Genomic DNA, 27859 nt, shown 5'->3' with positions numbered 1-27859 from the left:
TAAATCGATGATCGAACACCACCACGTGGTTCTAGTCGCGATTGTCGTCATTTAGCGTGAGTAAATTTCCAATTAGGGTTTTCTAGGCCCCACTCCAAAGCGAGAGTGAGATTTAAAAAATTAGGTAAATTATTTATATTTGAGGGTATAACTATTTATTTGCAATTTATGGCTCTCGGAAATATTAAAATAGTATTTTATTTAGGGTTAATTTAATGGAACTAGAGTTTTTGAAACAGGGTTCAGGTGAGCACTGCGGGCATCTGTGTGGGATTCCTATCGGTGTAATTCAAGGATTCAGGTAAGGAGAAATTGTATATTAAATCAAATTTTATGAAATTAAAGGTAATAAATTATGTTATATTGATGTATATGTTTTGGTGTATATTATTAAAATGTCAACCATGTAAATTATGTTTTCTGAGCCTATGAGCATTTATTTCGCTATGTATACGTGAAAATGAACTGATGAAAGTGAAAGGTATTTTCTGAGAAATTATGTAAGAAATGGAAATTATATTTTCAGTATTTAAATGCTAAATGTGGGTTGGCCTATTTTACAGGAATATGTATGAATTTTACTGTTAAATTGTGTGGCATGAGTAAAAGTAAATTTTGTGCAAATATACGTTATATGTATGAGATGTAGGTTAAGTAAGTAATGCATTGAGAATAAAATATGATATGAACCATGTTACTTGTGTATATTAGATGCAACCATGTAAATGTATTATAGCCGAAAGTCATGTTAGCAGATTCTAACGCATTTCTATGTGGATTAACTGATGATAGTTAAAAGGAGCTGTGTTAACAGATTCTAACTCATTTCTATGTGGACTAACTAATAACGACTAAAGAGCAGCTGTAGTATGAATGAATGAAATGAAATGACAATGGAATGAAATGCGAAATATGAATGATGTAAATGGAAAAGAGTCACTTAAAGTGAAATGTAATGCAATGTTAAAGCTATGAACATGAACAGAAGTGGATGGTTGAATAATGACAGAATGAATAATGTATTATGATATTAGAAGTATTTATACTAATAGAATATGTTACGTTTGGGCGAGGCAAACTCTTCGCCTGAGGGCTTGCTGAGAAAGGCGAGTGCCCTAGTTGTATCAGGTGTAGCAATAGGCTACATTGCTAGGGTAGAGGGAAACTACTTGTATGAGCGGGTAGATTTTCCTATTCTTAGGAGCCTTCATTGACAAACCTTTGTTTGAACTGTGTGAGTACGGGATCAATCTAATAATTGAGGGCTTACTGAGTAAGGTGAGTGCCCTGGTATGATTCAACAGCGACCCTAGGGTTGCCTAAGTATCAGAGCAGAGGGGTGCTACTTGTATGAATGGGTAATCACCCCTATCCTTGGGTAATCTCGTGGGTTAAATCTTTGCAGGTGATTGATTATGTTTAGAGAATGGTTTCAGTGTTATGATAATGTTTGCAAATGTTATTAAAATGATATCTACAAATCTCATGTTAGCCACACGCTATTTTTAATATATTGTTTCTTCCCTTACTGAGATGTGTCTCACCCGAATATGATTATTTCTTTTTCAGGACATCCTTGAGGTCGGGCTTAGAGAGCTTAAGGGTTTTTAGTATTTTTGAGGATTATAAAAAGAAATGGTATATTTTTTATAATATTTTGGGGATGTAAATATTTTATGTTTTATGTTTTTTATGTTTTAAGTCTGTTGAGAAAGGAATGATTGTGAATACTGAAATGTTTTGGAGATATGTGTATCTATGGAAATGAAGGTGTTGAATGGATAATATGGATTGTAGATAGAAAATAGTAGACTCTGGTATTATATTTATGGAGATTATGTTTATGTTTTCTGCTGCCTATATATTGATTTATGGATTATTAGGGTTTTATTAGGTATAACACACTAGACCCGGGTTTAAGGGTTCGAGGCATTACACATCGTTCGCTCTACACCGTACATCCAAGAAGTACGAAGATGTACAAAAATATGAGGGAATCTTTCTGGTGGTCTAACATGAAAAGAGAGATTGCCCATTTCGTAGAGCGGTGCTTGACATGTTAGTAGGTCAAGGCATAGCACCAGAGGCCAACAGGACCCTTCAGCCACTTGACATTCCCAAGTGGAAATGGAAGCATATCTCGATGGATTTCATATCGGGGTTACCTACGGTAGTACATGGGTGGAATGCAATATGGGTTGTAGTAGATCGGCTGACAAAGACTGCACATTTCATTCCAATCAGAGTCAACTATTCTCTGAATAGGCTGACAAAGTTATATGTCTAGGAGATTGTACAGCTCCATGGTATCCCAGTTTCTATCATTTCAGATCAAGACCCACGTTTTACCTCTTGATTCTGAAAGAGTTTATAGGATGCCTTGGAATTGCAGTTTACATTCAGTACATCATTTCACCCACAGACAGATGGACAATCCGAGAGGACTATTTAGATGTTAGAGGATATACTGTGAGCATGTGTACTAGATTTTGGGGACAGTTGGATACGGTATCTACCGCTTGTGAAATTTGCATATAATAACAGCTACCAGACCAGTATAGAGATGGCACCATATGAGGCATTGTATGGTCGTCAGTGTCGATCTCCATTGTATTGGGATCAAGTAGGCGAGCAGCAGATACTAGGACTGGAACTAATTCAGTAGGCCTCGGCAAAGGTCGAGCTAATTAAAGAGAGAATTAGGGCAGCTTAGAGTCTACAAAAGAGTTATGCAGATACTTGCTGATGAGAGTTGATAAATATGTATATGGAATATAGGAACCGTAGTTCCAAATTGTTATCAGAAAATGTAGAAAAATAGGTGTCGATTAGATATCGAGCTCTATATGTGAAAAAGGGTTAAATCGAGAGTGTGTGTGCCCGTTTATACCATAGTATGAATGAATGAGTTTGTGAAAATACTAGAACTATACATATGATTTATGAATTGGAAACAAGTTAATATGTTTTATTATAAATTGTATATATGATATTGAGACTACAGTTTGTTACCAGGGGAAGCCTTAAAAAGCTTAAAGCGCGGTACCATTGCTATATTCAAGTACAGTGCAACCACACACATGTGTTTTCAGTATGGGTATTGAGATAGTCGACTAGCATACAAGGGCACTGGTGAATTAATGGACTAGGTGGAGGGGGATCAGTCGGACTATAATATGTATAATGCCTGACAGCGCCTACACAAGGCAGGGCTTGATCAATGCTTTATCTTCGCACAACCCTTGCCATGGGGTAATTACTAGCATATTGATGATTGTTTCTAAGCTAGACGGTGTTCTAAATATGCATATATATGATTTAAAAACTAAAATAGGCAAAGTCACAGGTTTGAGTATGGGGCGAAGGGATTGTATAGTGTATAGGCCTATAACCTACCCTAACCTTGGGAACTCTCGCTTGTTATGATACTAAACTATCTATTGCAAGAGTTATATATATATATATCCTATATTATGGGATTGAGAATGCGTCAAGTATATAACTACTTTCTACTGGTTTAAACACATGTGGTCGCACACTAATGTAATATCTTCCACCTTACTAAGAAGTGTCTCACCCCAACATACAACCTTTGTTTCAGGCCCTGCAGAACATCGGTCTTAGTTGTTAGAGGGCCTTGGAGCGTCGTATTGTGTGTAGTTTACGTAAGTGTTTTGTATATGTAATAGACTTAGTTCATAATGTCTTTTTGGGGATTGTGAGAACAGATTATGTTTTAAGTACGTATGATTGTATGTAAGGATACAGTTAGAACTCTAATATGTCTATTAGATTCCATATGAATGTTTATGTTTTCCGTTGTGCATGAGAATACATATCAATATGAAACACTTGTATGCTCCTTTCAAGGTGGGTTGTATATGTATGTTTTTTTAGAGATAGGTGTGTTATACAGGTGTAGTAGCACTCTGGGGCAGTATAAACGGCCGGGGCATTACAGAGTGAATATTTAAGGTTACCGTAAAAACCCTAATCAAGTATCACATAAATATTTTATCAAATATAATCACAACAGATACTTAGGGTTTAAGCTTGCAAAATATTTATCAAATAAAATATGCAAGCTCTCAAATCTTGCAATTCGAATGCAAAGACTAGGAAGCTAAAAACAAGTTATTTCCAATCAAATATTTATATACGAAATATTGTGGGAATAATCAATCAAGCAAAACTCTCAAAAAGGTTTTTCAAATATATATGAATGTTTTGAGAGTAATGCCAAGAAAATGATTTGAAATGATGCACAATTCCACAAATAAATCTTCCTACACCTTGCAATTAATTTGCATGTTAGGAGAACTTGAAAAACAAACTCTCTCTTTTTTTTCATGATATTTGCTAATAAATATGCAAGAGAGTGTATAAAAATATGCTTGAAATATTGAGTATATAGAAAAAGGAGTATAAAATATTTGAGAGGATTTTTGCTAATGACTTTTTGCTAATCTTCTCCTAATCAAGGCAAATAAGGGGGTATTTATAAATATCCCTCAAATTTTGACCGTTGGGGACTTATTGGGTATCTTGAAAAAAAAATTAAAGCAAATTAACCCTGATTTTTTGCAGTAAAAATTTCGCTAACTCAAGAGGTTCGATCAGCCAGTTACTGGTTTCGGTCGACTAGGACATTTTTGAACTGAGGTTTTGGCCGACCACTTTTGAGGTGATTTTGAACTTCTGAGGTTTGGTTGACTGGACCAAGGTTTAGTTGGCTGAAGTTGAACGTTCGGTCAACTAGGGCATTGGGATTTCCCACATGTTAGTTCGGTCGACCAGGACGTTGTTGCTTATTTTGAGGTTGGTCGACCGAAGGGTCAAACCATTGATCCTGGGTAGGTTCAGTCGACCAAAGTGCATAGAGTGTTGGGGTTCGGTCGACCGAACATGCCAACTTTGTGCATTTCGGTCCTATTCTTATTATAAAATTGTCCTTATTCACATGATAATTAAATCTAAGATTATAGGGGACTTTTTCATGCAATATTGGGACATAAAGTCAATCTATGGTCTTTGAGCTAACCCTAAAAATCCGACATCGGTCGACTGTCCTACGGTTATTTGGTTCCCTATGGTTAATCTACAGTCATGTTAAGCATAAATACCTATTATGCATGAGATGCAAATATTACAGACCATAAATTATTACAGACCAAATAATGAAATAAACATACATATACAATTAAAACAAATATCTTCTTCTTTTGCTCTTAACTTTTCATGGAATCAGCCAGGATAATGTGCTTTAAGTCCATTCTAGCTTCCACTTTACTTTCATGTGTGTGATATGAATGATTAACCTTTTCAAGTACTTAAACACATACATTAGAAACATACAATTTGTCATAATCAAAATTAAAGATCAGACTCAAAAAGTCAACAATTGCCACGTCACATGGTGACATCACCCAAGTTGTGCGAACACAATGTACCATATGTCACCACCCAAATGGTGACACGTGTCCCACTTTGAATTTTTTTAAAAACTTTATATATATATATATATATATATATATATATATCATTTTCTTTTCTTTTCTTCCTTCTCTTTTAAAACCTCTCTGCCTTTCTCTCAAACTCTCTCAACTCACTCTCTATCTCTGCTCACCACTCTCATTGCAAGTAGCCATGGCTACCACTGCCTCCTTTAATGGCCTCCGACAACCCTAGGTAAGATTCCTCCTCTCTCTCTCTCTTTTATCTTCTCACTATTTTCTTATAGTTTTCTATTCCCTTTCTTCTTTGTCTCTCTCAATCTCACTTCTTCCTCAATCTATTCTTTCTTTGCTCTTTTCTCTTAGTTCTATTTCTTTCTCTTTCTCTTTCTCTTTCTCTTTCAATATTTATTTTCTCTTTCTCACTCCACTTTCTGTTGATCTCTTCTTTCTTTGTAGGTCCTCCAATGGAGCTTGATGGTAGAGAGCTTAAATCTCTCTGCCAATTGACCCCAGCCCCTAACTTAGATTGAAACCCCAAAGGTGAACCTCCTTTTCTTTTCTTTTCGCCGAAGAAATCCCAGCCATTACAAACTAATAGCTCTGATACCAATTTTTTGTGCAAAGAGTACCAATGCGCAATGGAAACACAAATTGAATTGGAACAGGCAATGTAGCAAACAACGATGAATAATACAAAAACAAGCAATCACAAAGAAAATAAAGAAAAGCAAATAATCAAAAACACAAGAATTTACATGATTCAGTAATGTGCCTATGTTCTCGAGAGCAAACAACTTATTTTCACTATCAAATCATCAAAGCTTACATCAAGGGTTACAAAATCTTGTTTCTATTCGAACCCTATGTGTACAGAAGACTTATAATGCATCTAAAATACTTCTATAGCAAATCCTGAAGAAAAATCCTCCAAATCTCCCAATGTATTGATCTCCAAATTCAAAATCTGTGTTTAGCGCCGAACAATAACATCGACAATTTAATACAGAAGCTAAACTTGAAACTTGAAACTCGACTGTAACTGTTAGCAGTTATCTACTGAGAGTAAACCATCGACCAAACGGTCGACCCAACTATCGACAGTTTCTTCCTACAACCTACTTCTTTGTTTTTTTGCTTTACTATGCTTTCCTAGTGCATGCATTCCACTCAATATGAGCCACACATCCAACACCTGACACCTTTCTCGTGAGCCAAACAAAGATTGAGTTGGCTTGTCTATCTTGGGGTTAAGGTTCAAGTAAGGTTTAGGGTTAGGCTTAGGGTTCTGGTGGGCTATATGTTAAGTGGGTTGGTTTGGGATAGTCTAATTTGGGTTGTGGGGTTTCAGGGTTTTGGGTTTGGGTTAGGTTTAGGGTTAAGAAGGGTTTAGTTGGCTTTAGGTTGGGCTACAAATTAAGTGGGCTTAATTTTTAGGTTATGGATTTGGGTCCAAGTTAATTCAGGCTTGGGTTAGGTATTGTTAGGATAGGCTTAGGTAATGGGTAAATTGACATAGGTCAAAGTTAACCTAGGTTGGGTCTAGTTGACTCAGGTCGAGTTTGGCTGACTCGGGTCATGTTTGGTTGACTTGGGTCGCGTATGGTATTCGGGTTAGGGTATTCATACTAGATATTTGGGTTAGGGTATTCGGGTTCAAAAACCAAGCCCATGATTGGCCCTTTAATTTCTTTAAATTAAGCCCAAAAGCTGTCATTTAAAAAATTAGGCCCAAAATAGGCTCGCATTGAATTTTAGTTGCAAAATTAATTGGCCCAAAATGGACCCAAAATGCCCTAGCTTGTGAACTAACATTGGAATCTCTCTCTTGTGTGTGTAGGTGGTGAAGAAAGCCCAACAATAGCAACCCAAGACTGAAGACCAACTTCGATTTGTACCTTTTTTTTAAAAAAAAAAAATGCACTTGCAATGCTCATTGATGAATGAATGTAAAAAATTTTGTACAAAACTCATATTAATGAAAACCCAATTAAGTTCAGTGAGGTTGAGAGAATAAAAATGAGAGATTTGATTAGGGGAAAATGACACCTAAAACCAATGACTAAAAAGAACTAAATTAAAGAAAACCCCCTAAATTTGACTATATAATGGCTGGATAAAACGGGATGTCTACAAAAGTTATATGTTTAACGTAGAATTCAACAATTATGTTCACATGTTTTAAAATTAAATGGGTAATTGAGTTAATATATTTATATAAATGGATCACAAAATGAGTAAATGAATCACTAATAATCCGACCCATTTTGACCCAATCCTTCCCGATACATATATACCCATTTAACATGCTTATTCACATGAGGTATGATTATATGTTTTGATTGAGTTACTTGAATATTGTTCAACATGGTGAGAATCTCAAACTAATAAAATAAGTTTTACTGCAATAATAGGAGATGCTATTTTAATAAGCATTCTATTGGTAATATATATATATTCAGACATGAGATTGATAACGTTATAATCGTGCTGGTTGTTTTCAAATAAAGTGTATTCAATTCATTTGCACTGCTATAATTGGGTTAAAATACATTTAATTTATTTTCATCAGTAACGATTAGCCACTAAGTATACAATAGTTAAAATTTCATATAGTTTGTCTCCTTGCTCCTTGTTCGTAAACAGTCTTCATTTTTCTCAATTTTAACATTTTTGTAATTTCGAATTCAAAAAAGACTGTAAGTTCATCTTCAACATTCATTGGCCGTATAACATTGAGATTAGTCGAGGTAAAGTATGCATTCAAATATTTTACATTCAACGCAATGATTAAATGAAGCTAATTAATTATAACATTTTGTTCTTTTTTTTTTTTCTATTTATCTCTCTCCCTGTTTGTACGAGTATGTGTTATTTTTTAGGCTATACTAATATTATATATTAGTCAAATTAACATTGATGTCATTGAAATACTATAGCGATTCATGGTCATATCGTTTACTATTCGAATTACAAAATAACATGAATTAAGAAAGCAAAGAAGAAAATATAAGAGAAGGTAATTAAAATAAATTATTATTAATAGGGGCTGGCTAATAATTTTAGGTTTTAAATGTTGATTGCTAAAAAATCAATTCCATTTACTTCATTGATATTTTCATAAATTGGAATCTAAAGCTAAGAATTAAGAAATTACATTACACGTATTATAACTTAATAATTTTTTCACACTCTAATTTACTGCAATCGTCTCTTCTATAATTTTGTGGAAGGTTCAAGGGAATTAAAATAACAAAAAGAAAACTAAAAAATTACAATAATAAAATCAGCCGTCGATTAATTGAACGGCCCAGATTAATCCGTGAGCCCTTAATAATCCCGCGAAAATGGGGAGCAGTCTGGCTTCCCGCGTAAGGATTTTGGCGCCAAGACTGACCTGGCAGCCGCCACGTTGGCATCCACGTCGATTTCCCCCCAAATCCTGCGCACAATAACCCTGCATATCCCGTCTCCTCTCTCTCTCTCTCTCTCTCTCTCGCTCGTTTTGCTGCAGCGCAGTCTATCGCCTCCCACAATGGACTCGTCGGAATCGCAACGATCGACGCCGTTCACTCCGTTGAAGGAAAAGAAGATCATCCAATCGGGCTCGCTCCAGTCATCTTCCTCAGCTGGATCCGCCATCCTGTGGAGCTCCAAAACCCCCGAAAAACCCTCGAACCCTCCGCGCCGCTCCGGCCGAGCCCGCAACCGCGGCATCGCGCTCTCTGTCAAGGATGTCAAGGAAGTCGCCAAAAGCCTCTGCGAATCGAGCCGGGATCGTTCGATTTTGCCGGATAATATCAGTTCCGGCCAATCGAACTCCAGTGCTCCTCGGAAGCAGATTAAAAGCTCTGTTTGTAAATCGAAGAGCGTCGATCGCCCAATGAAGCTCCCTGAAAAGTAAGATGCCGTTAATTTGAGGAAATGTTTTAAAAATTTTGTGATGGGGGTTTAGTTTACTTATTTATGGGCGTTTAGTTTACTTATTTTGGTGGTGTTGGCTTTGTGTTTTTATTTTAGGTATGAGATGTTGGGCGAGTTTTTTGATAGCATGGATAGTTCGATTCGATTGCTCCGGATGAAGGGTTCTATGTCAACTTTTACTAACATTTGCCGGAAAGTCGAGTGTTTGACTGATAGGTATTTTTTTTTAATCACTTCAGATTTCTGAAATTTTAGCCTTGGTTGGATGCTGAGAAAATGAAGAAAGAAAATATCTGATAACTCGACCAACTAAAAGGCTAAAAGTTGTGATTTGGCTTGATTGGGTTAACTTTTAGGATTTTTCGATCCCAAATAGTGAAAATATTTGGAATGATATATATATTTTTATCTACATGAATTGTCTCAGCTACCAGTCAAAGTACTCAGAAGAGTCTACATTGTTCAAGTGGAGATTGTTTATGATTTCTTTACTAATTTCTTGTGAACAATATTTTAGGAGGTTTTCATACGGTCATTTAGCGCAATTGAAGTTTATTTTGCCCGAGGCAATTGGGATAAAGAAGATTCTTATGCTTGATGAACAAACAAAATGCATGAAACCGGATCTTCACATAACTTTGAATGCTGATGCAATAGAGAATGAAGAAAATCTGAAATTGCACAGCGGGAATTTGCAGTTGAGAAAGGTCTTCCGATCGCGGTTGCTGGATTTCTGTAAAGCCCATCCTGAGGTATTATGGTTCTACTTCTTTCTATGTTCTGTGGGATTTTTTTTTTAATAATAATGGTCATTTGTATGGTGTCATTCTGGGTTTCTGCTATAGGTTAATAAATAATTCACTTTCAAATCTATTAACTGTTTCACCCAAAACAAGTGTTAAAAGCTAAAGGACTCAATTTTTAATTCAACTCATGTAGCTGGATCATATTAAATACAGGAGCTATTTTCCAGTTGGGTCGCATTTATTGGCATAATTAAGTGTAAAATTGAGCACAAAAATGTCTGAAATGCTATTAAGATCTTGTTTGATAATATTTTTGTGCAGCCCAAACTTGCTCTTAGACCCTCCCAATCCCAATGTAAATCTTTAGGCCCAAACATTAGTTTGGCCCAATGATATGCAAATTGTCTCATCTAATGTGCATGTTGCCATTGTGGGGAGGAGGTGCTTTTGAGAAATGCCTGTTCAATCCAAGTTGCATTTTCACCTCTATTTTGTGGCACATTTCCAAACTAGGCTTAGAAAACATCAGCTAACTCAGTTGGACACCTTAGCAAACTCTAAATTATGCTAATGAGATAATTTACTGCCCGCCCTCCGTTTATCCTTGCACAGGGAATGATTGACATTGAAAGTTCACAGCGAGCTGCCCACTAAAATTGTAATCTAAACCACTCATTTGGAATGTAAAACACTACAATCTCTGTTCTATCAATAAAGAAACAATCGTAAAGCTAATTACATTATTCAGAATATTTACCCTCTTTTTCTAGTACCTCTGCTGTGAGATGTTCCTATCTTCAGACAAACTTCTGATCAAATCTCAACTGGGAAGCACATCATCAGTAGATGGTGGTCAATCTTAATATGTAAATTCTAGGCTTTCTCATGATCAGGAATCTTCCATGGTTCAGCATTTGACTTTTTTATTGATGAGGTGTGCTAGGAGCCTAGGACTCGTACACAACAGTGATTTTGCCACTGGAATAGGATTTAAGGTTAATCTACAATATGACTAGTTAAGAAACTTACTCCAAGAAGCAATACATGATCTCTTCTGCTTTTATCTCTAAATCATTTGCACTATATTTCTGGTTGTCTTTTCCAGTTTCTGCTATCTTCACTTTTAAAATACTGTCAGTTGTTAAGAATGTCCCATCTGCATTCAGGGAGATGATGTTCCAGAGGAAATGCTGCCTGAACCATTCAATCAGTCAAAGCACGATGCACATTTGAGTACAAGAGTGGATTCCAAGACACCTGGCCTACCTGGGACATTAAGTGATGCACAAGCAGAACAGCTGCCTGGTGTGGCGTCCCATCTATCTCAATCTTTTTGCAAGAAGTTCTCAAAGATATTTTCTAGCAATGAAGCGGAAAACATGCATGAAAAGCTAACTAAATCTTCTTCAAGACTATCAGTTCCAGACTGCTTTTTCAATAATCCGTACAGTGAGGAGGCTATTTCTTCATCTGTTCCATCCAATGTTAAATTATCAAAACTGGCCACAAGTAAGAAATGTTTAGCCACTGGGGTATCTTCATCTCCTTTACCACAGTCTCACCTGCTTGCAACCCCAAGTAAAGAAATGACTTCTGCAAGGAATGAAGATGGCTCTTCCACACAAACTGGTGACATCCAGGGTACTCCTGCAGAACTCGTTTCAACTCCCGCAAAGCTGATGACTGTAACACCTGCAATGCAGCCACCAAAGAGATCTTATATGAGTCCTGATGATTCTTCAACAAGCTCACCAAAAAAGTTAGTTAGGCGTCCACCTCGGTCATTGAAATTTGACACTCCAGTGAAGAGAACAAAAGTTAATGACCAAGAGAATAGCATGGGTGGCGGCTTATCAGTTGATAGTGATATTCTGGATATACTTCCCGAGAATCTTGTGCAATCGGTATGCTCATCATCTGCCTACTTTTTTTTAGGTTATCTTTGTCTTATTTTATATGCTGTGAAATACTTGTTCATATAAGGTTTATATTGCCTACTTTTTTGTCATCTGAAAATGAATAATGGAATAGAAATTCAGTCATGCACAAGATTAATAAAGATTTAATCAACTGTGATATGGATAATGCAGTTCGTGCCAAATAAATAAATATCCTGTATTTGTTTGAAAAATAGTAAAACTTGTTTAGAGAATATTGAGTTTTCTTGTGCTTTGGACAAGTTATGGGATTTTTGGGGTTTTTCCTGGACCTTTTTCTAGGCATAATTTTTTAAAGTTCCAAAGGACCCTCAATGCTAGATGCTAACTCTTTCAGAAATAATGTGTGTCGTGTCAGGAAACATACCTGCGTATGCTCTCTTATTTTTGGGACACTGTAGGTTGCATTTATGGGTTACATCTTGTGGAGATGAGCAGGTTGTTTTTATGTTAGTTGAAAAGCTTGGAATAACTTGTTTTGCAACTAACCATATTTGCTCTTTGCAGCTCAGAGAGAAAGAGAGGAAGGCATTAGAAGAGCAGGATCCTGCCATCTCACAAGCAAAGAGGCGGCGAGAAATGATAGCTTGCCTACCTACACTATTCAACATGATTCATTTTTTATTTCAATCAATCAAGCGCTCTGTTATCACCAAGGAGGAGCTCATACACAAAATAATTGCAAGCCACTGCAATATTGCTGATCGGAGTAAGCCTTTCTTTTCAGTTTGGAACATAAATCAGTATGACATTATGGAAGCTTCATCAAGCCAAGTCTCTTGACATTATTTTATTACAGGAGAAGTTGAAGATCAGCTCAAATTGTTGCAAGAACTAGTTCCAGACTGGATTTATGAGAAGTTGGCAGCCAGCGGGGATTGTCTGTTATGGTAAGTTCCCTGATCATCTCTATTTATATTTTTGTTGGAAACTATTGAGGTCTGTTTAATGGTGATTGAGGAATTATTGGCTTCTGTTTGTGTGCTGTGCTTGTGGCAAAAAGAGCAATATAAGCCACTGTAGAGTTTGATGTTATTCACCTCTCCTTTTGCAGCATCAATAAGGGGTCTAATCCTGAGCTAATACGCACAAGACTGACAGAAGCAAAGTAAGCATGGTAACGGCATGCATATATTTATCCAAGAAGGGATTAGTTCACTTTTTTTTGGGGGGGAAATCTGTCTCTCTGACAGTAATTTATACTTAATGACCAATTCTGACTGTAATACTGCAACTTCAGCCAATTCAAAAAGCATCAGGCTTGCCAAAATTAGGCCTACTGGGTGGTGGTGGCTGAATCTTCTGAGACTGAATGTAGTTTGAACGTCGTACAGTATGCATAAAAGCTGTGATGAGCTTTTTCTTAGTCCTTTACTACTGCATTCTAAGAAACATCTAGTGGTTCTCATTCTCTCCTACCTGCTCAACAGTGGGAGCCTCCGGGCTTAGGAATTTTCCAAAGAATAGAGCTTTTCTGCTCCGTTTTGCCTCTCTCTCTCTCTCTCTCCAAAAAGATGCTGCTGAGTGAAGTGTTGTTGAGCTGCTTGTAACCAGGAAGTGAGATCCTTCCCACCTACCTGGATCCTCATCTGTCATTAGATTATCAAAGAGAATGAGATGGAAGTTTCTGCTGAAAGCTTGAAGGATCATTACCAGTTCTCTTAGCTTTGGTATTTAGATGAGATAACCAACTATGTAGCATCTACATCCAGATTTCAAGTATTGTATATGTCATTAGTCCGATCCTTTGTAGAAACTACATGTAATAATGAACGTGCAAAATGGAACTCTTTATCATAAAGAGATTCATTGTTCCTGACTTTGCTTCACCTTAGTTGTTATTTGAGCTAGTAAAAGTTATGTCTTGGTCCAAGTGGGATAGCATTTCTCTTCTGCATGTCTATGGGACATGTTCGACTCCCTTTCTCTATCCGAACAAAAGAAAACAAATGATGCAGAGAAAATGGGTAAGGTTAAATGCTCTGCTTGCGGCAATTCTTGCCCTAGTCCTTCCTAATATAGATGATTTCATAAAGCCAAATGTTGCAGGACAATACTATACTGTCACTCTCAATTTCAACTTTGAAAGTAACCAAGGAATAATATTGATTTCTGATGTGAAAATTTTGTGATTCCGAGTACCATGTTGCAATGAAGCAATTCCAATTTTCCTTTTTTTTTGTTTTTTGTTTTTTGTTTTTTGTTTTTTGGTAGTTTTGAATTCATTAACTCATCTTTAAGATGAGAAGAGAGACACAATGATTCATGATTTTTTGAAAAGAAAAAGGAAAAGAAAGAGGTAAAAGAATTCTTCATTAAAAAAGAAGTGAACCTTGATATTATTTTCTCTAATGCCCTTGTTAAAAACTTCGAGTTGGTATTTTTATTGTAACAAAAAAAAAATGCAGTAATTGGATTTTTATTTTCCGGTTTTCTGACCCCTATTAAATATCTATGCTTTGTAATATTTGATTGATCACAATTTGGATATTTCATTACTTAAAGGAATTCATTAAAGGAATGTTTTCAATAAAAGTTGTTCTTGTATATTTCTATTGATTGTCCAAATTAATCCTATGTATATATATAATTTAGAAGAATATGAGTTATTTATACATAACATTTCTCTCTTATACGACTATGATCTGTATTTCTAATTTTTGGAAACTTTTAAAGTTCTTCCTTGAATCCCTAATCAATGAAACCTTAAAAAAAAAAAAAAAATAAAGCCTTTAAATTGAATATAATTAAACCCAGGTATTGGAAACATTCCTCTGGAGCATTTTCAATTTCCCATTTATCAGAAAATTCTATTAATTAATGAATTTTTATATTCTATTTATGGAAACATATACAATATGGATGAACGGATGAATGAAAAGACAAATAGAGCTTTTGCACATTGTTGTTAATCCATGAGATCTATATAGGCACATAAATCCATGGATTATTGCATCTCGATCAGAAAAGAATCAATAAAGAAAGAATCGAGATTGATCAATATATTTCTCAAAACAAAAAAAAATGAAACAAGAGATGAAACATAAATCATGGATAAACTAAACTCTTATAATGTTAGGGATTTATACTGAAAAACATGCTTTATGTAATAGGTTCTAGTATTTATTAATAATTTCAGTTATTCCATTTTAATGAGAATCTTTGTGAGTAATGTTTGCCTGATATTATTTATTTAATGATTATATATGTGTGTCTTTTATTTTATATAGTAGGTAATCTAGTGTGTAGAGCATGACTTATATACAGAAGATTATATCATCAGTTCTTATAGAATATAAGTTTATTATTCACAATCTTAAATGAAATTGGTCACACCATTGGCAAAACTGTAGTATAAGGTTTTAATAGGTCTGTCTTGACTATCGGGAATGGTACACTTTCAACTCCTTGTGCTAGTACACTTTGTGTGTATTGAACATAACCGTATTGGGGTAATTGTTTTTATACTGACTATATAAAACAATTAATATATCATGGTTATTATGAGTGCTTATGATCTTAATCCTGATATGATTATTGGACATGTGCATATAGTGTTTATTATTTTGATTCATAGAAGAGTGAGATTCCTTATGGGTCAAAGTATTCAGTGAGTTGGGTGATCACATTATATGTATGGTGAACATTAATTATTGATGGAATCCACGTCCCAATATCGGGATTGATGATACCCCCTTGAGGAAGTTTATAAGTTTTGATTATGTCAAATCCTGCAAGTGGATTTTGAATTGGGCACATCAAATAAGTTAAGTGGAAGGTCTTAGGGAATTAATATGTCAATTAATTAAATTGTCAGTAATTTAATTTAATAGACGGGTATCTATAATTTTTACATTTGAAGATAAATAAGCATTTAATAATAGGAGCTCGAAATTTAATTTCAAATATGATAGGGAGTGCAATTATAATTCTTTAGTGATATGAATTATAATTAACGTAATTAAGGATAAATTCATGTTAGATTAGAAATTCTTAATTACGTGGGAAGCCCTAGTCATATTTGCCCGGAGGTCCCTACTGTAGCCTATATATTTACACGCGCTCCATTCAACAGCAAGGGGAGACTAAAAAACTCTCATAGAGGTAGACATTTTCGTGAGAGAAAAAAACCCTAGCAGCCGCTTACGAGCCCACTCTCTCAGGAGTAAGGTGTGTTCAAGGAATATAGTAGAAGATTCATAGTTGTCTTCAAGAGTTCGTTTTAGTACTTACAGATTTTGGATCAAATCAGATAGATCTCGCAAGTATAATCCTAATCACGTAATTAGAGATTACATGATCTGATTGTTGGTTTTTGTTATTCGTATGCACTACAATCGGATCTCAAGGCTATTTCGCAAGTCCTTTCAATTGGTATCAGAGCCTCGGTTGATACTGTATATGGACAATAATACAATGTTCTTCGAAAATCGAATCAATGCATGCTTAGGGTAGAACGTGTGTATGCATTAACATTTGTTTTACAGTGTTCTGTCTGGCAATTATGGTCACATGAATGTATGTTTTGTAATTACGATTGTTTATTACAAGATTCGTAGCATGTGAACTCCGATTATGGAGGCATAGAATTTTGTAATCTGATGCAGCTTCATCACACGAATGTATGTTTTGTGATTGCGATTATTTATTACAAGATTCATAGCATGTGAACTCCAGTTATGGAGACATAATATTTTGTAATCTAATGCAGCTTCATCCGAGAAGGAGACACAATTGCGGCGTGTGCATAGTAGTGGCAAAAAATAGGAAAAACCCTAGAACATTAATGCGGTTTTCCATTCCTTTTTTGAATTTGAATTTGAGTTTGAGTTTGAATTTGAATTTGAATTTGTTTTTGAATTTAAATTTGAATTTGAATTTAATTTTACTTGGACCCCTGCGACCTAACCGGGTAGGTCGAACCTCGCCCGGGGCACTGCACCCGGGGCCCCGCAGAACCCCAGCACTGCGTAATGGCAAAGAAGGATTCATGGTGTTATGATGCAAGCTACTTGACCATAATAGCCGGATATTTATTATATCATATTTCTTGTTTATATATGCTTGCATGGCGTGTTTGTTGTTCTTGTGTTATGTCATTAGCATGTAAAATTCAAAATTTTAATGTTGGTTTATGCATGTGCAACTAGAGAATAAAATTAATTCCCAAGTTATAATACACTTTTTTTTATAAAAAAAAAAAAAGAAATATTAAGGAAATTTGGAATTTTATTTGTTGTGTGTAATTTAGTTACCAATTTTGGAATATTAAATTTATTTGAATATTAAAAACGTGTTTGTATCCCTCATAAATTAAATAACTAAGTAGGTGAGGGAATTTATTACATATAAATCCCATGGTCTCCATCATTAGTTTATAAGTGAAGTAATTAATTTTATGTGATGATATTAGTATCTTCCTCCCCATTGGATGGAATTAATTATAGACTCACCAAGTATAAACTCTAGTAATTGTTAGTATTGGGTCACCTCTCCATCTGGGGATTCACTACGAGACAATAGGTCTAGTATTATGTGATGGTATATACTTAGCTATGAATAATAGTATCCTCACTATCTGAGTCACTGCTATTGTTTATAAGACCAAAGCTAAGTCAACAGTTTAATTTTGCTTGGCATACTTACTTGCCTAGATAGTAAAATTAATAGGTCCTCACCTGTCTACATAAATGTTGAATAGTAGACAACCTCCCCATTGAGGTATACTACTCATGGTGCGCTAGGTTTCTGACAGATTCTTTAAAAGAAAATATTGATAAAAGGAACCATATTCTTTTAATTGAATTAAAAGTTTATGATTGCTCATCATATTTTGTTATAATATGTGATTCTTAGGATTAAAATGACTTTCAATCCCCTGGCTGTTATTCTCAAAGAAAACAAATTGGTTGGACCTAATTATATTGACTGGAAAAGGAACTTGGATATTGTACTGACTACAAAGGAGTACAAGTATGTGCTCGTGGAGGTATGTCCACAGAAACCCAGTGAAGAGGCAACCGATGAGGAAACCCAAGCTTACTAGAAGTGGATTAAGGCTGATGAGATGACGCAATGTTACATTTTTGCATCCATGTCGAATGTTCTGCAACATTAGCATCATTTTGTACCTCCTGCCTATGATATAATGCAAAACCTCAAAGAAATGTTTGGGAATCAAAATCGTGCCGCTAGGCAGATTACTATGAAGGAATTTATGAATATTACTATGGCAAAAGGGACCCTAGTAAGGGATCATGTTATAAAGATGATTGGTCTTCTCAATGACCTAGAGATCTTTGGAACTGAAATCAATGGGGAAACCCAGGTCGATATCATTCTCCAGTCACTGCCTAACATGAATAAACTCTCTTACTCATTGGCAAAACTACTTAAAGAGCTTCAAGCAGCTGAGAGCTTCATCAAAAAGCCAACTATTACTCTTGTGACTGAGAAAGGTTCTTTTTCTAGGCCGAAAGAAGCAAAATATTGACTTTTTGAGTCCGATCCCTGTTTTGATGCTGACAAAACACTTGGAACTAATGTGTGTTCCTAGTACTTGCATGTGTTAATAATTCAGAACACACACATGGAAAGAGGAAATGGAAGTCGGAAAGGACTCAGAGCTCACATTCACTTGGCGGATTCCATAAAGAACAAGAAGAGCAAAAGAAGATTGAAGACATTATTTGTCTTTAAATTGTATATGTATTTAGTTTGTGGTCTATAATAATTGCATGGCATGCATGATGTGAATGTAAGCTCAAAATGACTATAGACTGATTGTAGGGAACCAAACCTGACTTCGTTCGACTGACATTTCGTTTTTTAGGCTTAATTAAAAAGCCTCAGTTGACCGACCAATTTATGTGTTATAGCCCTTGGTCGACCCAACACACTCAAAGCCCAAAGTTAAAGTTTGACTTGGCTCAGTCGACTGACCAATTTTGAACTGAGGTTTCACAGTCGATCGACCACACCATAAGCTTGAAGTCAAATTTTGACTAAGGCTCGGTCGACCGACCTAGTTTTGAACATACTGTCCACGATCGACCAAACGGACAAATTGTACTTTTCATTGTACTTGGCCGATCGGCCATTTAGTTCAAATTTACCACGGTGAACCAAAATTCAAGCCCGACAAACCAAACCTAAGCCTCGGTCGACCGAACCTATGTAGGTTCAAAAATCGCCCTAGCTAGGCCGACCGACCTTTGTCCTCGGTCGACCGAACCTCTCGGCTTGACCAGTTTTTCAGCGCCTAAATGCAATTAACTTTTGGTTAAACAAATTAAAAATGACCTCTGTATCCCTCAAACGGTCTGATTTTTAAATGTCTATATATACCCCTTCATTACTCATTTTTAAGCATAAGATTAGAGAGAAAATCCTCCCAAAATATTTTTGTGTTTTAAATCATATTCCTTATTCTCTTTACATTATCCTTTTGAAAAATATTTGTTAAAGAGAGAGTATTTTCATTTTGGGCATGTATTTTTCATTCAAAGCACTTACTCTCATATATACATTTGATTTGAAAATTAATCTTTTGAGAGTAGCTTAAAGGTTCTCCTTTAATTTTTTATTTTTTTTTTAAATATCCTTTGGGAGAAATATTATTCCAACTTGTGAATCTTTAGCATTTCCATTGCAAAGATTCATAAAACTCATCTTGCTTTTGTTGCAAGAATCCATTTTGTGCTTAACTCTAAAATCTCCTATACTTCATTTTGATAAATATTTTTTGGAGATTGCATTTGAGGATTTGATGATCTTTGAAGTTTACATTGCATAATTTTTTTTAATCAAAAATCATATATTATTACTTGGGCATAAATTGATTTAAGTACAAAACCCTAGGTTCTCCTACACTTCATTTGAAAAATATTTTTGGAAAAAAAAATTTATTGGGTTTGTGTCTTTGAAGTGCTCTGTTATATACATCTAACTCAAAGATTGCATAAGTTACTTTGAGAAAATATTTCATATCATGTGTGAGTGTATTTAAGCTTCATATTGTACATCTACTTAGTATAGAAGCATTTGTTGTTGTACGAAAAATATTTCATTTGATTATCTATTGTATTACTGACATGTGGTCGGAAGAGGGAGACTAGCCCTATGAATAGTCGTGAATTACTTAGACTCGATTAGGAGAGCACCGAATTTGCTTAGACTCGATTAGTAGAGCACTGGACTGGTTCAGACCCGGTTAGAAGAACTAGATGCACCATCCTGTGAGGTGTTGTAATAGGTGTCGCTCCACCCATAAGCGAGCAACTAATGGAATCCTCTTTCTTGTGAGCTTGAGGTGGGGACGTAGGCAGTATTGGACGAACTTCGATGTCATATCTGGTATCAGCTTTATTTATCTACAATTTATTTTTCGCACATGTATGCTATTTTTCATTACTCTAATTATACTGTTTTTATGCATTGAAAGATTGGCAATGCTGAGATTTATTTATTAGTTTAAATATTTTCTCATTAGTTTATATATTGAATTGGTATATGTTCTAAATAGACCTTAGGCTGTGGTATACTGTTGTTGGCTTAGTTATACCTAGGAAGAAATTTTTAAATACCTAATTCACCCCCCTCTTGGGAATACACTAATTCCCACACAGAAAAAGGTTCAAAAACCACAGGGAGCTCCTTTAATAGTGCATGGGCTGCAGGATGAAGTAAAAAAGCCTAAGGGCAAGTATTTTTACTGCAAGTAGCTATTGCACTGGAAATCACAACGTCTAGTTTATCTAGTCAAACAGAACAACAAAGGTATATCTCATTCACTAGTAGTTGAAATGTGTTTAGCGGTTATATTTACCAGTACCTAGTTTGTAGATATGGGGGCCACTAATTATATCTGCAATTCTTTGTTGAGGTTCCAGCAAACCTACCAGCTAAGTTGTAACGCCCCAGAAATAATATGCATATAAGTGTATATAAACATAATTAGTATACGTGAATGCCGAAAATTAACTAGATAATGTTTAAAATTAATTCCCTTTAATAAGAAGTATTTTATATATTGTAAGAAAGGAAGACAGTAAGATGTAGTGATTCTAAAAAAAAATAATTAATAAATTAATTATTAATTATTAATAAAATAATATAATATATTAATATAATATAATATTATATTATATTATATATATATATATATATATATATATATATATATATAGGTTATGGATGCTTAAAGAAGCATCCAGATTCAAATTGAAACATTTCAATTGAACCCCACTTAAACAGTGGTACTCTCTCTCTCTCTCTCTCTCTCTCTCTCTCTCTCTCTCTCTCTCTCTTTTTAATTTCTCTCCGTCTCTCGGCCTAATGGAAAAACGAACATCATATTTGGGTCTCAACTCCACTCTTGAACGTTTTAATCGGAGTGGATTCGTTGTTGGGACGTCGTCGGTACCATTCTAGGGCTAAGGTAAGGGGAATAGATTATGTTAGGTTTTTATTTTAAAATATTCCTGATTAAATTAAATTACAGGGATTTGATTGTATTAGATTTGAGGAATATTTTGGAATTAAATGAAACTGTAGGGATTTGATATTATCAGATTATTAGGAATAATATATATATATATATATATATATATGTTTTTCTGAATATTCAGGTTTATGGAAATGAAAATTTTGAAATATTATTTTTAGTATGTTTTTGGGAAACCAGGTATTTTGAGATTAAGAAGAATCCTAGAGGATATTGATATGTTAATTCAAGCAAAATATATATATTTTAGGCAATTTATTATATTATAAACTATCCCTCAAATCGAGTGGCATGAGATTGACTATTATTGCATAACTAAATCTGTCAGTTTTTATTGTGCTATATAGACAAAGATATGGTTTTATTCAAAGTTATGATATGACAGTGTTTTATACAGAGTAATAGTATGACAGTGTTTTATACATAGTTATAGTATGACAGTGTTTTATACATAATTATAGGATATGACGGTTTTATACCGAATTGTGAAAATGAGATTATGATACTGTATTATTTTATAAATTGCATTATATGGTTCAAGAACCCTAATGGACCAGAGATAAGCTCGGTACCATAGCTAGAGAGATATGTCAGTACAACCACACTACTAAGAAAGAGTGTTGGTACAAAGTCGATTTGGCCAAAAAAGAGTAGAGTACCCCCTAGAGTCCGAACCAGTTGGGTAGGCAAATCGTACTCATGGATATAGTATGTAGACTTAGCTTGGTGGTAGGCCAGCCATGGCTAAGTCCCGCCTTCGGGCCACACAACCCGATCATGTGGGCTGATTACATGATGTTATATGATTATCCATTCAGGGAGGTTTTTTTATGCATATATATAAATTTACGTAGATAGGGAAATTTATTAAGTCAGAGCATGTTTTGAGAAGGAAGTAAGTATTTTTAAATATATAGGTGTGAGTACATTTTTATATGATTTCTCAATTAAAGTTAAGTTAATTATTAAATGTGTTTTTATTACACTAAAACTCATGTTGCCACACATTGATAATAATCTATTCCGTCTTACTGAAAGGTGTCTCACCTCATGATTATTCAATATTTTTTAGATGTCATATGAAATATAATAGTGATCAGAGTAGCGCAGTGAAGCGTGGGTGGAATAAAAGGTTTTATTTAGAATAGTTCTTTATTAAATTAGTTCTTTGATGTATTTAGAATTTTAGGGGTGTTAATTATGATATTGGAAATGATGTTGTTATATTGGGATAATTAGTACTCTAGTAATTTGTATTTGAGGTATTACGTTGTATGAAAATATTATTACAGGTGGTATCAAAATAGTGGAATTTTCAGATCATTACATAAGTGATGGGGAGATTTACATATTTCTGGGAGATGACACGAAAGTGTCAATAGTTGATGTAGGACATATTTGCATTTCTTATGGTAGAGATAGGATTTTAATATTGAAATACTCTCTTTATGTACCTTCCATTAGAAGGAATTTGATCTCAGTTTCCAAGTTGGTTGATCACGGATATTCCATTTATTTTTTAATAAATCAATTGTTATTAAGTTAAATAAACGTTTTATTAGTTCTGGTACATTGGTAAATGACCTTTATATTATTAATCATGTTTATCTTATAGTGCAACTAAATGAATTGAATAACATTGATAAACTACCATGTAAGATAAAGAAACCTTCTGAATTGAACCAAACTTATCTTTGGCACTTACGCCTAGGTCATATTAATCTAAGATGGATTTCAAGGCTGGTTTAGAATGGACCATTAGGTTCATTAGAAATGGAGGCACTACTAGTCTGTGAATCCTACTTAGAATGTAAGATGACCAAGCAGTCCTTTTCGGCCAAGGGCTATATAGCAAAAGAGGCATTAGAACTGGTTCACTCTAATTTGTGTGGCCCCATGAATATTTAGGGTAGAGGTGGCTTTGAGCATTTCGTTACTTCCATTGATGATTACTCAAGGTATGGGTATATTTATTTGATGCGCCGTAAGTCTGAATGCTTTGATAAATTCAAGGTATTTAAGGTAGAAATGGAGAAACGTCAAGGTAAATGTATCAAGACACTACGATCTGATCATGGTGGCGAGTACCTCTTAGGAGAATTTGTGGATTACCTATCAAAGGAGGGAATTGAATCCTAGTTGTCTGCACCTGGTATGCCACAACAGAATGGTGTAACAAAAAGAAGGAATAAGACTCTTATAGACATGGTCAGATCTATGATGAGTTATTTAGATTTGCCTAATTTGTTTTGGGGGCACGCACTAGAAATAGCAGCCTATATTCGGAACTTGGTCCCATCTAAGTCAGTACCTACTACACCCACAGAATTGTGGACTAGGTGCAAACCTAGTTTGCTGTATATTCAAATATAAGGTAGTCCAACACACATGCTAAAATGGAAAATAGATAAGTTGGAATCAAGGACAGATGCCTGTTTATTTGTTGGCTACCCTAGAGGAACGAAAGGTGGCTTATTTTATTGTCCTAAGGATCAGAAGGTCATTATTAGCACCAATGCTCAATTCTTAGAAGAGAACTATGTAATGAACCACAAACCTATAAGTAAGATTGTTCTAGAAGAGTTAAAAGGAGATATACCAATTATACCAATAGTGCAAAAAGAACCACCACAAGACAAAGTTATCGACATCCCATTGCCTCGTCATAATGGGAGGAATGTTGTAACTCGTGCTGAATCTGACCCATCACATGTAGCTACCATCAATACACCGGTTGTACAACCAGGGCCGAATGATGGTGGGCAAGGATCAGGATCAACACAACAAAATGTGCCTCGTCGTAGTGGGAGGGTTGTACATCAGCCTGATCAGTATATGTTCTTGGGAGAGTCTTATGACAGAATCCCTGATGAATTGGATACCGAACCTAGCAACTACTATGAAGCACTTCAAGATAAAGATGCAGAACTCTTGCAGAAGGCTATGAAATCAGAGATGGAGTCTATGTACTCTAATCAAGTATGGGATCTTGTAGAGCCACCCGAAGGGATAAAACCCATTGGATGCAAGTGAATCTATAAGAGGAAGAGAGGAGCAGACAGGAGGATGGAAACCTTCAAGGCTAGGCTTGTTGCGAAAGGGTTTACTCAAAAAAAGGGAGTCGACTCTGAGGAAACTTTCTCGCTGGTAGTCATGCTAAAGTCTATCTGGATTCTCTTATCCATTGCAACTCATTTCGATTATGAATGTTGACTCTATGAGTCTAATCCCATTTTGATACTGAAAAATCACATAGTATCTTACCTGTGCATTGATATTGTGAATAGGATATTTACTTAGAGTGCACAAAGGGTAAGGATGTTGTGGAAGCCATGAGGAACTTAAAGCATACACAACCTGGCACATTCCATTGAATTAAAAGAGCAAAAGAATGAAGATACTTCAATTTTTCAATTATAATAGGTATTTAGTCTTATATGTATTAACATATCTCATATGGTATAATTGGGAGCTCAAAATGACAAATAGATGGACCTTAGGATGCATGCATTTCATGAAAAATACATAGGCACTTGTCCTAGGTTGGAGAGGGCTGAATAATAGGCAGCTTGTCGACGATTCCCCTGGTCTCATCGACGAATGACTGAAGGCCACTCAGCAACGAATGCTTTGCTCTCGTTGATGAGAAAATACCGAGACCTCAAAAATCTTAGACAGACCACTTGGCGACGAATCCTCTAGTTTCGCCAAAGAATGAAAGATGTACACTTAACGAAAAATGCTTACACTCGTTGACAATTCTGTCGGGCAGAACGGAGCTTCAGCACTTAACAGGCAGATTTTTTTATTAACAAAAATAATTTTTAATGATCCAATGGTTAGGATAAGCCCATATGCGAAGATGCTTATAAATATCAAACCTATAACCTAGTTTTATACCTTTTTGCCAACACTCTTTACATAAAAACATTCTTGGGCATTCCTCACGTTGATTTTCAAGATCAAAGGGCATTCACTCATATCTTTTGCAAGCAACTTGAGTATTGAGGTTTGGTAAAATGAACTTTAATTTTTTAGCATTCAATCATCATATTTAAAGTATTTTTTCTCTTATATTTTCTTTAATATTTTATTGAGAGCAAGAACTCTGGTTCTTCAGCGATTCATTATTTGAAATCTTTCTTTAGGAAAAAGTTTTTTTTTGCTGGAGTTTAAATCTTTGATAGCATTCACGTTTATACTTTATTCAAAGATTTCATCGTATTAAATAATTGCAAAAACTATTTGAGAGCGAAATCCTAAAATCTCCAAAATACATATTTTTGAGATATTTTTTTAGAGAATTTTTTTAAACAAAGTTTAGATCTTTGGAGCAAACTTATCATATATATATATATATATATATATATATATATATATATATATATATTTATATATACAAAGATCATATATTTGGTTTAGATCTTTGGAACAAGCTTATCATATATATTTTTATATATAAAGATCATATATTTGGAGCAAGCTTATCATATATTCTTTTCACACAAAGGTGATACATTTTTTTATTGCAAAAACATTATTGAAAACATCACATACACTCATTGAGCTTTAAATTATATCCTGTGAGTGTATTTTAGGAATTTATTGTACTCACTAGCTTGTTAAGGAGTATCTGAGTGTGCAGAAAGTGTATTCAATTATTGTATTCACGGTTCGGGTTGTGAACTAGGGTGAGGAGGAAGCTATGCCTCTTGTAAGCATCAGACTGTAATAGGAAGTTCCGTTTCAATTATAGGATAGGGTTAGTGGAATCTTTGGGTGCTTTGCTCAAGGCGAGGATGTAGGCTGGGGTAGGCCAAACCTCATAAAAATATGGTGTCTGCATCTCTCTTCGCTTATCTCTTTTTATTTTCCATTTTCGTTTGATTGCTAATATTATATGTGTGTATGTTTTAAATATTATGTGCACTTGAGATCAATTGGATGTTACTGAACTTATTGAAATATTAATTGTATTAAATCTATTAGGTAGTGTAATAATTGAAATCTAAGTATTCCCAAACTTGTGCTTATTTTGTTGAATATTAAATTAGGGGTTAAAGGACAAATTAATTTTTAAATGCCCAATTCACCCCCTCCCCCTCTCGGGATTACATCAAAATTAACATTTAGTATTAGAGCAAGGTTGCACTAGACTTAAATGTTTTTTTTTTCTTTGTAAAATATCACGATGACACACATCGGTGCAACCCCATTTGGTGAGGGACACTCATCCACTAGACCACCCATTTTTTTGTGGTGTTAACTACACATACTGGAAATAGAGAATGCGAATCTTTTTTCAAAATGCTGATTGGAAAGTATGGAAAGTTGTTTCTAGAGGAAATCATATCCCTATGAAAATTGTAGAGAAAGAAAATATACCTAAGATTGAAGATGAATATACAGATGAGGACATGAAAGCTCTTGAAATAAATGCTACTACAATGAATATGTTATATTGTGTTTTAGATGTAAATGAATTTAATAGGGTCATGGCATGTACAAGTGCTAAAAAAATATGGGATAAATTAGAAGTAACATATGAAGGCACTAAAGATGTAAAAGACAGTAGAATAGATATGCTAACAAGTGAATGCAAAGCCTTTAAAATGTCTTCTAGTGAATCAATCCAATCCATGTACACTAGTTCACCCACATCACATATTCATTGCATGCTCTTGGTAAGACTTACCCCACTTATGAAATGATCAGGAAAATTCTTAGGGGTTTACCACCAGTCTGGGAGGCAAAGGCTAAAACTATAACATAAGGAGATAACCTAAAAGTAAAGACATTATATGAGTTGACCGGGTCACTCATCACATACGAACTAACAATAAATGAAAGACTGAGTGAGCAGAACAAAACTAAGAAAGAAACAGCACTCAAAGCATCCTCTAGAAATTCTAGTGAATAGAGTTGTTTAGAATCAAAAGATAATACAGATCTTCTAACTAAGAAATTTGGAAAGTTCCTGAAAAAGAAAAGGAAGTATACTAGAAAATTTTGGGACTAAAAAACAGAAAAGGGAGAGTCAAGCAGAAGGAAGCAAAAGGATGATCCTCCTACATGCTATAACTGCAGAGAAATTGGGCATATCAAGTCGGATTGTCCTCAACGGAAGATAGTGTCCAAAATGAAGAAGAAGGCACTAAAGGTCCATTGGGAGACACACAGTAGTAGCAGTTCAAACTCTGAATCTAGCAACAACCAGATTGCTAATCTAAGTCTAATGGCACATGAAGATCATGAGGTACAATCATTTTGCTCAGTGTCATCAAATTATTCTAG

At 34.9% G+C, this 27859-nt stretch overlaps 2 protein-coding genes across 4 annotated transcripts; both read left to right on the top strand.

The window, feature by feature from the left end:
- Nucleotides 1–8820: 8820 nt before the first annotated feature.
- On the top strand, nucleotides 8821–13933 carry LOC131156412 (CDT1-like protein a, chloroplastic). Of its 3 annotated transcripts, none has more exons than XM_058110081.1 (8): nucleotides 8821–9353; nucleotides 9474–9593; nucleotides 9895–10129; nucleotides 11290–12027; nucleotides 12568–12769; nucleotides 12860–12950; nucleotides 13115–13168; nucleotides 13301–13933. In XM_058110081.1, the coding sequence occupies exons 1-8, from the start codon at nucleotides 8989–8991 to the stop codon at nucleotides 13332–13334; spliced, it is 1839 nt and encodes a 612-aa protein (XP_057966064.1). In that variant the 5' UTR covers nucleotides 8821–8988; the 3' UTR covers nucleotides 13335–13933. The 3 variants fall into 3 exon arrangements, with proteins under 3 accessions (XP_057966064.1, XP_057966065.1, XP_057966066.1); XM_058110082.1 differs by having other exon boundaries at nucleotides 8950–9353; nucleotides 13491–13933; XM_058110083.1 differs by having other exon boundaries at nucleotides 8950–9353; nucleotides 13115–13177.
- A 10020-nt stretch (nucleotides 13934–23953) lies between these two features.
- LOC131155923 (uncharacterized) lies at nucleotides 23954–24598 on the top strand. Its single transcript, XM_058109382.1, has one exon. It carries the CDS (start codon nucleotides 23954–23956, stop codon nucleotides 24596–24598), a length of 645 nt encoding a protein of 214 aa, XP_057965365.1.
- Nucleotides 24599–27859: the final 3261 nt, after the last annotated feature.

Source organism: Malania oleifera, chromosome 5, assembly GCF_029873635.1.
Source record: "Malania oleifera isolate guangnan ecotype guangnan chromosome 5, ASM2987363v1, whole genome shotgun sequence".
Taxonomy (NCBI): domain Eukaryota; kingdom Viridiplantae; phylum Streptophyta; class Magnoliopsida; order Santalales; family Ximeniaceae; genus Malania; species Malania oleifera.
The sequence above is the reverse complement of the archived record's forward strand: the minus strand, read 5'-3'. Positions and strand labels throughout refer to the sequence as shown.

What these genes read in the sequence shown, in the direction of transcription:
- LOC131156412 (XM_058110081.1), top strand. Translation starts at nt 8,989, where the DNA reads ATGGACTCGTCGGAATCGCAACGATCGACGCCGTTCACTCCGTTGAAG. An exon ending in CTGCAATATTGCTGATCGGA is followed by an intron (nt 12,770 to 12,859) that starts GTAAGCCTTTCT and finishes ATTTTATTACAG; the next exon opens with GAGAAGTTGAAGATCAGCTC. An exon ending in ACAAGACTGACAGAAGCAAA is followed by an intron (nt 13,169 to 13,300) that starts GTAAGCATGGTA and finishes CTGCAACTTCAG; the next exon opens with CCAATTCAAAAAGCATCAGG.
- LOC131155923 (XM_058109382.1), top strand. Translation starts at nt 23,954, where the DNA reads ATGCTAAAATGGAAAATAGATAAGTTGGAATCAAGGACAGATGCCTGT.